The 14,866-nt window shown below is 43.0% G+C and overlaps 1 protein-coding gene across 1 annotated transcript in view; it reads right to left on the bottom strand.

Annotated features, from left to right (window-relative positions):
* Positions 1–14,866, bottom strand: part of Ror (tyrosine-protein kinase transmembrane receptor Ror) — a 203,702-nt gene that overhangs the window by 37,239 nt on the left and 151,597 nt on the right. The window contains 1 exon segment of the mRNA XM_018036758.2: positions 5,302–5,395. Coding sequence (XP_017892247.1) covers positions 5,302–5,395 — 94 coding nt within the window.

A 14,866-nucleotide genomic window follows, 5' to 3' on the forward strand; every position in this document is an offset into this window, starting at 1 on the left:
GCGCGACAACGTCCGCCGCCCGTGCCCGGATTTATATTGCTCTAATGTACGCGATTACTTTATCCCCCTTAATCCCTCCCTCCTTCAGCGCGTGTGTCCACATCGGACGGAAGTCACGAATTGATTGCAACTTCCACGACCAACTTGCATCCCCCCGTGAGCTCTTTCTCTCTCTACATTATCATTCGAGAGTGTCTTCAAGAAGTGGAAGATTGAACGAGAGATTATATGCGAAGATTAGGGTTGAAGATTGAAAGATATTATTCTAGTCGTTTACTGCACCGAGTACCGTCGTTTTATTATGGTCGATTCAATCTATAATCCATGCAGTATTGCCTCTTTAAATTATCATACTTTGATGCAGAATTAATTATTACAAAGGTAAAACTATTTAATAATGCGCATGCTACGAAGATCGAGAGATAATGAGATAGAGAGACAGAGAGAGAGAGAGAGAGAGAGAGAGAGAGAGAGAGAGAGAGAGAGTAAACTGGAGTTTAATTAATCGCAAGACAAAGATTTCTGAACCGTAGTTCACGTTTTCCAAGTTAGACTTTGTGCGTCTGACGTGCGTGCAATTTGAAAGCCCCTTTACCCGATCGTCGCTTATTGTTCTGCCAATGAAGAAGCTCGAATATAGAGTGTCTTCAGACACGAGATGAAACTCCGTTGTAAATTCTGACAGCGACTTGTAAACCGAACAGAATATGTTGTACAAGAAAGGTTTGATGTATTTTTCTTTTAATTTCAATATTTAACAATTTAAGTATGATTAATCGGCTATCTCGATATGTACCGAAATGAATTAACATGCATAAAATTCTTATCGATTCACATCGTATATTTTCCTTGAATAAGCGTTGAAACCCGAGGAAGAGAATTGTTTCCCAGCTTCGCAGTAAAATTTTCAGGCGTTTATCGGGTGAGATTCTCGGCCGTGGGGATCGTGCGTCACCGCAGCGGCTGATAAACGCCGCGCGACCTCCTCAAAATGCATAGAATTACTTTGCATGGTAAACACACGTAGGGTGCCTAGACCGGCTCTTTTTCGAGCCCCGCCCAACACCCGGCGACGAGTTTCGCGGACGCCGTTAATTTCGTGTCCCCGTGTCTCGTTTGAACGTCCGAAAACCGTCGTCGAAACGTCGCGCGTCACGTCGTTAACGCACGCACCGGTGATTTCAATTTTACCAAAACTTCCCGCGGGAAACTTTTTAAGCGTACCCGTGACTCTCTCGCGTCCGTGCCACCGTAATTTGATAATCCCTTAATGGCAGCGTATAAAATCGACCGAGATGAGAGGAGCCAACGGAGAAAAAAGTCCTTGAATCGCTGACGTAGTCGGCTGATGCGATTAAATAAAAAACAACCGGGTTATTCCTTTTTTGTTAATCCCGTCGATTGCTGAATGCAGTAAGTGTGATTTCAATGCACGATAAATACGAGAAAGCTTTATATCTCAAGTCTATCAAGTATTTTTATTCTCCAAAAATAGAAACACCGCGTTTTACTCTGTTACGAGATCAGACCCATGTATTCATATTTTTGTTCAAATCTCTTGTAAATGGATAATAATTTATAGGCTGACTAGTCCTTCTCGAGTCCTACGTACATCAGTAAACGCATAATTCTCGAGGTTTCAATGGAGTGTCCATTGAACAATCAAGGATCATGTTCGCCGCCAGGCTCACTATTCCTGGCCGAATCGTCAACAATTTGTAGTGAAGGCCGCCGCGGGCCACAGGTGCACCGGAACTTACCGATGACTTACTGATACTAGCTTGATGTATATTCAATAATCAACCAAGGGTAGGGTTAGTTACCCCGAAACGGCTTGAAGCCGGCGATCTGGGACCGGCGTACAATCACGTTCGAGCGTGTAAACACGAGTGGCCGCGCGTGTCCGTGCATCGAACGCCGGACACGCACCGGCCGTGACTGTGACTATGGCAAACGCGGTGATTGCCTTCGCGGTGGCGACGTGTGGGTGGCTTCCGGTTTGCCTAGCCACGTGCTCCACTTGCTGCTTAAATAGTATCCGTACATAGCTTGGTTTTAATGCAAGAAGAATCAATGCCAATATTTAGTTCACGAATAAAGAGTTGGTTGGTTTTAATGCAAGAAGAATCAATGCCAATATTTAGTTCACGAATAAAGAGATTAATGATCTTACAATTAGTTTAAGTTAAAGACGACATAATTCGAGAAATACATATTCACAGTGATTGAGATACAAATTGAAGTACGGTAATATTTCAGGTAATTGTATCATTTCTATCTCTAATTGGAATTATCCATTAATTTAATTAAAACTTCTGACAGGAACAAAATTAAATGCGTCAGAATACGCAGATACATTCGTTTACTGACGCCCATCAAATAATTAAATCAAAACAGGATATTCTGATAAAAATTAAACAAATCGTTGTACACTTTTCATCGGCTCACTCTGCATAAATGTATTTTTGCAAGAATCGATCGTTCTGAGAAATAGGCCATAGGAACGTGGCGAGGGTAAAAAAAATTGCATTAATCTAGCGGACGTTCGCCATGAAACGTGGGTGGTAAACTGGCGAAAGTTTCGCGCGTTTCGCCGCGCCGACGGCGATCGTAAATATCGTTTATTAAACGACGGCAACGTGTTAAAATTTCCGAGCGCTTTACAACGGGAAACGGTGTGAAACGCGACGCGAAAATTATGTAATAGCGGAGATCAATTCGTTTCGGTTCTCGCGTGTCACGTCGCCGCGATCCTTTCCGCTTTATCGTCCGTGATTTTCCATAAAACTCGTACACCTTCGGAAAAATGTGACGCCGGAGTCGAACAATTTTATTCACAAATTATTCGCATTTTCCTAAACAACAGTGGAGCCATGGATTTTATTGTACACTGGGAGACGTCATTAATTATAATAAATATAAGTTTAACGATTTTTTACGAGCTGCATGATATACGTTCGTCTCTTAAAAACTTATTGACAAGGGATTGTACGTCGCATAGTCAATCAGGCGAACAGGGTACGAGGAGTCGATAGTAACCCACGCGGAATTAAGCCTAACAACAACCGTCTCTGGTTGAAACCCCTGCTGGGCGTGAAAAGGTGTTAAAACGCGGAGGAAGATAGGGTCGACGAATGGTTAACAGTTGTACGCGCCCACCGCGTTACGTCACTTCCTTCGCCAGTTTTAAGCGAGCGAAGTCAGAAGAGCGTCTCAGACAGGGATTAGGCGTTCGCGGGGTTTCTATAAATAATGCAACGTTTAACCTCTCTCGCTCGAGGGATCGGTCTTGGTCCCCCTTACCCTGGCCCCATCGAGACTCCTGTCTCCGGAACGACGTTTTAAAGTCGCCATGCAAATCATCGAACACGGGTACCTCGTGGATTAGCGAGGAATCAGCCATTTCCCGGGTGAATTTAGACACGATACAATTATTTGTTCAGGTGCCTTACGGGTTCGAATTTTAGAACTGATTCTCTACTACGATATTTAATTATGATTAAAATGCCAGTCGCTAATAAGCTAAATAAAATGAGAATGATAGAATCATTAAGGCCAATTGTAAATGGTCACTGTAAGTTGAAAAGCGAACGGATATAACGAGGCAGGGATGAAGGGATGAATTTGTTTCTCGCAGTGATTTATGAACGTGATTGCGTGATTATGCTGTGCTGAGATTGATGGTTTCTTGGGACTTATTGTAAAAGATTGGATATAGGATCTCGTTAGTTAATAGCATTTGTTCTTACGTTATTCTGTTTTCTAATAATTCATGCTAAATGGCACATGATTTTGTCGTTTCATTCTCCATGTATCATAGAATCATGAATTCTCACGAAATTCGAGGGTGCACAGAAGCATTCTAAAAGGTATTGAATGTTACACTTCTCCAAGCCATTAAATTACAAAAATTCGACATGACTTCTCATCGAGAGATAAATGCACTGCCTATTGCATAAATGCGCATAAATCTCGTGAAACGCAATATCTCGGGACAATACATATGTAGTCCACGGGCAATAAAGATAATAATCTGAATATGCACCCCGGGGATCGCGTTTACCGTCCGATATACCCGGGAAGAAGTTGATCCAGCGGGATCTTTCGTGTCGCGACAACGCCGATGTCTGGCGTCATCTCGGTCCACCCACCCTCTCGAGGAAACCCTCCTGTGCAGAGGAGGAATGGGTTACTACACGGTACCGGGAATCGGGCCGTGCATCAATATTAATGGAGGCGCGTGGCGCGTTCGGGAATAATGTAACTGGCTGAAAGTCGGCGAGCCGTGTGTACGCGCGATATCGTAACCATAATGTTCTCGCTTCGAATCGGTTACGACACGTAATTTCAATCACGTTTGCCGCATTACCGCCGTCGTTACACGCCCGTGCAAATCGAACCCGCGTGTACGTATATACAAGGGACCGTTTGACACCACGCGTCGTTGCTTATGGCAATCAAGACGGGAGATTGGAAATCTTCTACACGATTAGAATTTCAATATTTTTCTAAATACACGTAAAGTGTATTTTAGTAATGTAGTTTGTATAGAATATAGATTCCCAGAAACATTCGGTGTGAAAATAATTGAAAAAACCGTTTCCACGACTGCCTAGCGAGGTGACTTTCATTTCCGAAATTCGTAAAGGAAGATAAGATTCCCCGAAGACGCGGCTCGATTGGCCCTATCGACAGGCACCCGTCCGAATTAGCTTGTCTGAAACGTAGAAGAGAGAATTCAAATTTAATCACGCCCACACAGAATCGCGTCCGCAGTTCCACGAGGCGCGACGCGACGCACGGGAAGTAGCATTATTAGCTTTCCAATCGAACCAATCGAGCCGCTTCCTTATTAAGCCCCGCGGCATCCCTTTTCCATCATACAGACCCGTGAAATCCTCCCTTCCATCCTTTGCGATCCCCGTTCCCCTTCGTCCTGCTCCTTCGCATCCCTTTTTTAATTCCACATCTACATTTCCGATGGAGAATTTTACTCCTACCATCCACGCTTCTCTATCTGTTCTCGAACGGTAATTCTGATTGAAGTATTCCTCGATTTCACGTCGGGGGTATGGACGATGCTTGAATTTATGGGCAGCTGTCGGAGCCAGTGGCCCAATTTTGATATATGCCTTCTGTAGGATTATATTACTCGATACGTGAATTACAATAAGAATCATTTTCTAAAGATTCTAATTATTCTCTGTGAATTTTAATGCAATACGTACACGTGTGAATGGGTGCAATTTTCCAACATTATCAGTCGATTAAATAAAATCAAAAAAGAATTTCGTAACGTACCCATTGGTCGTGGCATCGAACACGTCGTTGTAGTCTTCATCAGTACTATAATCTTGAACATCTGGATCTAGAACCTCGACGTCGCCATTCCCACCTAGAAACAATCGTTTACAGCCTATGAATTACAGAATGAAGTAACAAAGGAGCTTCGAGATAATGTTGAATGTATAAATAGAATTCAGAGTTCTCCATAAATCACAATAGATTTTCATGCTTCACCCTCGACGTCGTTTATATGATACCACAATTATATCTGATATCGCCTAACTGTTTTAATACAATTGGAAGCAATCATCGTTTTCCAGCACAGTCGAAGTTAATTCCGTTGTCGGTAGGATTTGAAAATCGAGCAACGAGAGATGGAATGCTCGTAGCCGCAAGCATGCCACGCGCACTCGTCCGCGTCTCAAGTTATCCAACTGCCTAACAATGGAAGCAACTATAATACACGCTCGCCGGAACAAGCGTCGGCGTTCGATGTTTCGTACACCTGCGCAAATACACGACATCAGAGCCCGTCCCTCGAAGGGCCACGGTCGTCCGATACGCGGCCACCCGCGTTTCACGCAATTTGCCCCGCGATTTCGAAACGCGATCGGCCTGGCTTCTTCCGTCCTGGCAGCTTCACGTCAGTTCCACCCGGGCTAACTATATCAGCTATCCGATACTCTGCATGATAATGAGCTCTACGTACAACGTTCACGCGGTGACGTGACGTTCGATGCTCCGCTGGCTAGCTCAGACGAGGGTCAATGGAATTATTAATTAATTAGCATACCCGTCGGCAGATTTCCAAACATTTTTAATCCTCCGTTCTACTAAATCACGTTCATCTATAAGCTCGATTGCAATGCGATTGACAAGTTATTTTCTATACCATTTGATAAGTAGAAGTTATTTTATCAAAATCCAGAACAGTGATATGACCCCTGACAAATTCGTACATGATCATTTCTTAGTAACCTCGTAATCGGCGACCCGGAACTTACACAGTGGCTTAAAGGGCCAGAGAATAATCTGGATTATAATGTAATTTATTGCGGAACGATCCGTATCATCCCGTATAATCTGTGACACCCCGCGGTCACGTCACGATCCCTGATGTATAGTCATAGTCCGCAATAATCTACGTTAGCCCGTAATTTAAGCTCGCACGTTACGGTCTTACGAATCAATACGATCGACGCGTTACAGCTATTTAAATTTCTTCTATCCGTACAAATAAAACAGGAGCGGCCGTTCCGAAATTCTATAGCGAGACCCTAATTAACGTTGGCAACGGTGCCCGCTCGTTAATCCACTAATGAGTAATTCGCCACGGGGGCTTTAATATAGATTGGAACCGGAGAATCCAGAGCCTGTAGCCAGGCGCCAGGCCAAGCTATTAAATAATCGAGCGAATTATATACCCTCCTCCCTAGCCTGACAACCTACCCTGCCACGTCAGCCGATCAGGTGCCAAGTGCAAATTTAAACTTGCAGCCGCCCTACGGCGTCATAAGACTCGCCTGTGGAGATCCTCATTACAAATAGATCGTAAATTAAAATATCCATCGTATTAATTCTTACTATCAGCTTTATATTTCAATAGACTCCTTTCTATATTCTGCATACACCCAGTGTGATTATTATTGTTAATTTTCTACGCTGATAATCAGTTTTCATAAAAAGAGATCAACCCTTTGTAGAAACGTTCGAGCAGGTAAAAAGTAGAAAAAAAAATTGGAACACTGAGTTCATGCAATTTTCCCTAGGAGACAGGGGTAGCTCATAAAAAGCAGACACCCCGCGTGATAGTAGGGGGTTAAAAAAAACGCGTACGATTCCCCGGAGTGCACGGTGGAAATGGTGTGCGCGGGTAACACGCGTATCCAGCTCGGGGAGAGGGCCAATAAAATCGAACGCCATTGCGACCCCCTCGCGTTCCTTTTTGTTTGTTATTTATTCTTGTTTCTCTCGTTCCATCCCGCGGTGCTATCTACCTTCGTTCCTGTTCAGTTTTTGTTCCCACGTAAAAGGTGCTGCGCGATTATTTTCGGCGAATTAAACGAGCCACGCCGCCGCCGCGGGTCGAGCGACGGCCCGGGAGTATTGTTGAACGGCGACGAAATGAGGATTTAATTTTATGAAAATAGTGTTTTGCTTTTTGTTCGGTAACTCCGGCCGTGCGTTACGCGTGACCGTAAATTGTAATCAGAGACGGGTATCGAATTTTCGTCGGAGCTTGTCAAATTGGGAAACGGGAATGGTACAATAAGTACATCCGAAATTTTCGAGAAATTAATTACGCGGCGAGCGGGACTTCGGTTCGACCGAATATAAATAATTGTACATATTGTCGTATAGGTAAATCATTATCCCGCGGCCGTCTCGCTTAAAATAATTACATTTTTAATAACGTCGATAATAATCGTTAATGCAACGGTTTACCGCGTTTCTTCATGAGTCACCGGACGTGTTGTTTTAAGGACATCCATAAATAGATCAGTTGAAATAATTAGTATATAAAATATTCAAACCTGAAGTCATCTATGTAAATTGTATTTTATAAATCAATTTGTTTTATTTTGCACCGAAATCTGCAGTCTAGATGTCAGACATCGTTCATTTGTTTCGCAGTACTAAATACAATTGCGAAATTGAAGGGACTATTTAATTTCGTTGGTAAAAGAAGGATTAAAAACGACGAAAAAATCGAGAGCGTTAATTTATGTAGGAAAAAGAGTTAAACCGTCTGTTGCGTACATAAAATCGCTTAACATTCTCTATTTGCGATTTAAACAAACTGGACAGAGTTTTAAAGCCCAATCATGTATACCGAGCACTTCAAAGAGCCCTGTCGACGCGAACATACTACGTTACATCGCTACGTTTTTATTTATTCGTCGCTGCGAGCTGGTTACATTTTCCCCCTTCGATTCCCTCGCCCCTCGTTTTCTTCGTTCGTTCAGAATTTCATTCCCGGTCGGCACGCGGTCGGCATTTAAAATGGCCAAAAAATACCTGAAATTCGTTTCCCAGGTCGATGACATCGATGGACAACAGTTCTCTCTGTCTACGAGGTGTTCCTATAATTTTATTCAATTGCGATTGTCAATTTGCAAGGAAAATTCACGTGTCATGAATTTCGTCAAATTATTAACTTGCCAACAGACTTCAATAATAGGTATTAAAATATTTGTATTAATCAGAAGTTTCTATTTTAAATCTCTCTAACGAATTAAGGATTCCATTTATCCCAATGAGTCTAAACCGCCTGATTCTCCGATGGTGGACGAAACTCAAACAGGGTTAAACGGCGCGGAACCGAAGAAACCCGGGGAAATTGGTCGTGACAGAGAGGGAAAACAGGCGAAGAGGTCCGTGGAACGTTTCAGAAAGCGGTTGTCGCGAACAAGCATGAACTTTCGCCAACAGGTCCACTGTTGCGGCTTCCTTCACCCGTCGCATCTACGTAGTTCAACCTACGGAGAGGACAAGAGGTCTCTCCTCTTCTAATTGGCAAGTAGAACTTCCACGACGCCAATTGCAACCGGCGGCGACCTGAAAAATTCGCTAACTTCCACGATACGGGCCCTCGCCTCTTCCTTTTCCGTGCGGCGTAGATCGTCCGCGTTGATCCTCGGGTTTGGACCTCGTCCAGGTCGTGAGCGTCGCTTCGTTTGAAAGTTTCTTGCAAATAAACACGATGCCTTTGTGATGTTTTTATGTTCGGTGGCAAATTTGATACTTTTGAGATGAATTCTTGCTGGGCATTGATGATGGATCTTAGGGAAACTAAAATTCATTTATTCACTGATAGGATATATTTTTATGATCGATCATTAACATTCAATAATGGATTTCATGCTTCAGTCCATTCTGTTAAAATTATTTTTTAAGCTTTTGTACTTTGGAAACGTAGAACTCAGGAAAGAAGTCCGCCAGGGAATGAAAATTTCAGAAACCTGAGTATCGACGGGTGGAGAAAAAAACGAATTGAAACCCCGTGAGGGTGCGTAATCTTCGCTCAGCCGGATGATGGTCGTCGAACTGGTTCGACTAGAACGGCGAGATCCCCGCGAAAAAGCGGGGAGCGCGACTGGAATAAATAACGGGACGGAATAATAAATGCTGGCGTGGATTTAAACCACTTTTAAAGTCTACCACGACGTTTCCACTCGTAATACGAATCGTCTGAATCTCGTACCATCGCGTGTTATGATGAACCGGCAAGCGTTACATTGTACCTACATAAACCATCTAATAAATTGCACAGACATAATAAATTTAACCAGTCTTCATTTTTCATTGAAATTATACTTAGTCTTTCATTTGAAGCAAATACAGTTCTATTGAATATTGAAACTGTTCATGATTTATTATATGATTATTGTTCTGCATGTCTACTAATAGTAAGATTTATGAACGGGAATACGCATATACGATTTTGGTACGCAATGACGATAACAGGGCTGAAAGTGGTACGCGCGAGCAGGCTGCACAGGCAGAAATGAAATTTCTTCGCGGTTCCAACAACGAGCCGGCACCGGTGCCACCATCCACCAGGTGGATGTTGCAATTTTAGCTGGCGTTTTTCGGCGACGGCTGGAGTTATTGCTGTTATTACGGTTTCTTTGAGCGTTCAGAATGGAGACCGTGGAGTCAGCAAGATAACGTAATTGCTGAAATTGTTACTTTGCATGAGCTTTCGGATTAAATTGGTTTTGGCGAAGTACAGAAATTCGCGCAGAGAAATAATGCAATTTTCTAGTACGACGGTTCCGTTCGTCAATTAAAAAAATGCCTGCTTGTAAACAGATCACAGATGCAATTTGAACATCATTTATTAATACTCAAGCGGATCAATTGCGCACTTTGAATTTAAAAAATGCATTAAAATCCCTTGACCGTACCGTGGTAAAAAAAAACACGAAATTCCCATTTGCAACGTTACTTTGCGATGAAAAAAACAAAAACTAGCGCGCGATATCTGATGCTGACGCGCGAGACACTCGATCCATTTTCGATACATCAAACAATTAATATCCACCGCGCAAGGGAATCCGGCGGATGCGGAACGAATACAAATTGAAAAATGATAAAATCGAACCTCGCTCTTCCGCCCGCCATTCTCTACGGACATATTCGCGATTGGGGGGGTTGGCAACTTTATTTCGATGCCTGCGTGCAGCGACGTAAATCAAACCCCGGCTTCTGGCGTCTATTTCAGTGGGTTCGCATCTCACGCGCTCGGCCGAGGATGGGAAGGGAAACAGCGGAGAGCCGTGAAACTTTTATGTGTACCTCGTGCACCTTGCTGCATCCTTCCCATTATGAATGTCTGAGACGGAAAAAGAATTGGATACCACCGAAAATATCAATTGAATTTTATTTGGGAACATCGATTGGATTCTCTTGGTTTCATTCGTGTTTTTAAAGTACGCTCTGATCATTAATTATGTACGGAATGAATCAATAAGGATAGACGTACGAAATAATTAATGCTTCATTTCATTAAACGTACTCGTATGAATTTTCGTATTAAACGAATCAGGATTAATACTCGTAAGATTTATTAAGGATCAATAATCCACGATTCGTTGCCATTTCAAAATATTGGTATTTCATACAATTCGCGATCCTCTTGTAATTCTTTCGCTAGATTTCATAAATTATCCGCCTGTTAATTAAAGAAAAGAATCCCAGATAAAATTCGTGAACAAACGATAAATTGAAATTTCCGGGATATACGGTATTATTTAAAGTCTCGTTCGCGTACAAACAATTACAGGATGGCTTAAGTGGGCCCTATTGAGTCATTCGGGATCGCCCCATCGCGTCTGGCCTGCGACCGCTTTGAATATTCAACGAGTCGATCCATTATAGCTGATGTATTATAATTCCATTGCATCGCAATATTCATCGTTCTCGTTACCTTTTTCTCTCCCCGCGTTTTCGCGCGACGCTGCGTACACCGCATCGACGTTACCGTCCGATGAATAATTAATAAGCACGCGGGTTTCGCGACCGGCGTCACGCTCCCGCGTTAAATCGCGACCAGCCGGTATGTTTATGAAGCAACAAATAAAGCTAGGCCCGCGTCTCGCTCTCCAGTTTCCTTTCTACATTTCCTTTCTACGAACCTCAGATCTTTTGTCGAGGAAAACAGTGGAAATTAAGTAGACCAAACAATAATAATTTCTTCTTAAAAACACGTTCCGCTCTTTTACGAACATAAAAAAATATTTTCATCGGGAATTACGACTGTTCAGTCGTTCTCCCCAATTCCATGGTTTTCGCATGAATGAATTTGACGGCTACAAGCTGGAACTATTCACAAACGACTAGAATTTAGGTACAAAACGCCACCCTGGGACCGCGACAGACTTGTCAAAATAAAAAGACGACGGTCATTGTGCCCCGCGTGAAATATAGTTTCGTCGTTTCGAAACACCTATTGTCGCGGTTCGTTAGGATCGTTTAACGGTTAAGCAGCAGGGCAGCGGAGGGTGAAATATATTTGTCTAGTTACCGGGTGAATTATCTACGACCGGGGGCCAACGTCATAGTCGTGGGAATCGATTATGCCACTACAAAAGGTGTGTCGTCTCTCGAGATTAATTTACGATCCTTCGTGTTATGTTCTCTCGCTCCGAAGTGTTTGAGTTCTGTTATGGGAAAAAGTTCCTACAATAGATTCCATCGGGAAGATGTATAAAATTATTATCTATCATTTTTATATGTTGGGTTCAATAGATCAGTTCTCGTCTATATTTGCATTAGCCATTATTGTATTCAGGACCACCACAATTATTAATTAAAATACAGTACCAGTTTTTTTTTATACCGGTTATTCATGGCTGGCAAACTAGTTGAGATTGAAATACAACCATGTTGCAGTTCTACAAATGTGATATAAAAATTCCAGTCGAACGTCGTAAATACTTTTGAACAAAATTCCCAGCATCGATCGAGGGTCGACTAATGTAAGTCGGATTCTGTGAATTCCTCTGCGAGAGGGATTGTCGGCGAACGAGATCCATTGCATCCCACGCGACCGGGACGTCCCAGGACGCATTATCGCGTCACAATGGGTACAAACCTGGGGCCGGGCGCAGATCCACGAAAAGATTTTTCAAAAGAACGCCGCGTAGCCTGTTTCTTAGACCGTTGTAACGCGAGAAAAGGGACAGGGCGGAGAGATTTGAAAGGCCGGGTGCGAGGGAAGTATTACCATGAGAATACGAGAGGCTGTCAACGGACTGTCATAACACGAGCACCGTTTTGCGGGCAGCCAGTTGCTTTGAGAAATGTTTCCTTGATACCCTCTTTTAGAGAATTTCATTTTAATTCAGACCCCCTTGTTCCCGATCGTGCCAATTTCGAATTATCCAGCTACTCGTTCGACGGACAAAATTCAGATAGGAGAGAAAAATTGAGAATTAATAAAAAATCATATATAATGAATTACATTAAAAAACCATAAAATGCAAGTTCTGTTGTTCGATTCAGCCTACGTGTCTTACGTAAGACTTCTGCAATATCATAAGACTCCTGAACTACGATGCGAGCAACAGAGCTAGCTCGTAGCTCAGTTTCCTCATGAGTATCGGTCGGTCCCGTTGCGATGGTGGAACGGAGGTGAATCGCGATGGGAAGAGAATAATATAAGAAGAGCAAGGTAGGACGCGTGACGCAGAGAAATGGCATTTCTAAAGAAGGCACGGGAGGAAGCTTCACTGACAAGGCTCACAATGCCACGCTGGACGCCCCGCTGGATTTATGCACGTGTCAAAGTCCCGGTATGCACGCGAGCGCGAGACCGTGCGCACACGTGCACGTGCAACAGTGCACCGCCACGGCCTGAGAAATGGAAAATTCTGACGGCGTCCCATGGACAAATGCACGCTCTGATGGGAGCATTGTTGCCGTTCAGACCCTTTCCCCCTGTGCTTAACGCCGTTTTAAACTTTCCCGTCTCTATACACTTTCGACACCTTTCGCTAATGTTTGGCTCCACCGGAATACGCGGACACGAAAACATTTTCGCTCACCGCTGCATTTATTTTCATACTTCGACTATGTCACAATTTCCATCCATGTCTCAATAACAAACATAACGTCGATGACATTAAATGGTATGAACGAAATATGAAGAGGTATAAACAATTAACGATGGTCAGGAATTGAATTTCTACTGCATCGAGTGGCGATGAAAATGCGTAGCTTCACGCTTTTGTGTCCCGCGGCCTAGCCGGCGAGCGCGATACAGAAAAGCCGAAGGGAGTAAACCGAACGTTTATAACCAACGGGACAAAGAGGCGAATCGCGGAAGAGAGAAAACAATGACGCAAAGATTTCATTTGTGATTCGCGAGGCCTGGCTTTCATTTCAAATGAGAGGCTCCGAAGCTATCCCCCTCCTACCGCTGCCCCTCGTTTCACCGCAAAGAGATGCACTGCCCTTTCTATCCCCTGGCTATACTGGGTGTCTTGCGAAATTTCAGTCTCTCGAATTGTACTTGAGGTATATTTTTTGTAACGAGAAAATTATAAATGACGATCTGTCCGTGTTCGAACTGTTTCATTTTTCTAATTTATTATTGGCTTCATTTTTATTCTTCATCGAATAATTTTCTTAATTATATCAAGTCGTAGGCTACTGAAATTGCTGTCGCTTAAGAGACAATACACTGAACGCTAGAAAGAATTTCATTTCAGAAACTGATTCACTGCGGAATCACTTATCTCAATTCAAATTTAACATCAATAGTAGCTCGTATCTAAATTCTCCAATAACTTTCTTATTTCTGCTGCATCTCATCGTCGAACAGAGCAAAGGAAAGGAAAACAGTCGAGAATTCAGGAACTATTAGACGTGTGCATATGAAACATTTTCTTGAAATACAGCAAAGTTTTTAGAGATTATACAATTCAAGTAATTAGTTATTATTCAATTATTATATGCTCGATAGAGAGAGATACGTCATATTTTATTGGTTGATTGCCACCAGTCTAATAGAAGGCACCTAATTTGAAGGTAAAGGGAAATTGACTGTTCAGAGCACAAGTTACGCAGTCGTCTGGTGATCATTGGAACGTGTTACTAACCGAGAACAGACAATTCCTGGGCTCTTCGGAGACAGAATAGGTAGACATTATATACACGGTAACTCCTTTCACGTGCGGGCCACGTTTCACCGATTTTATGTTTAATTTCGTGCCGGTCGTTACGTGAGTCACATCCTTCCGCGAGGTGAACGCGCTCCGCGGGCTCCTCCGGAGAGGGACTCCCCTCCGGGCTCCCATCATTCACAGACACGTACCGCGTTAATGCGACGATTCATTCAACGGACACGAAAATTGTACGCCGACCTTGTTAATTGCTCGCGAAGGAACGACCAATCTTATGAACCCGGTCCGTTTCCAATTCTCTTTCTTCTCTGGAGTGGAAGAGTATTAAATGAGTGTACTTGATATTTTTAGAGAAATTGATATCACAGTCATTATTCGTTTCGAGTTTCACGTCCAATTTGTTAAGGATGTATAGGCTATACACTTAAACAATGCTAGCATGTTGAATT

This window comes from Ceratina calcarata, unplaced genomic scaffold (assembly GCF_001652005.2).
Source record: "Ceratina calcarata isolate Rehan_Ccalc_2016 unplaced genomic scaffold, ASM165200v1 scaffold153.2, whole genome shotgun sequence".
Classification (NCBI taxonomy): Eukaryota; Metazoa; Arthropoda; class Insecta; order Hymenoptera; family Apidae; genus Ceratina; species Ceratina calcarata.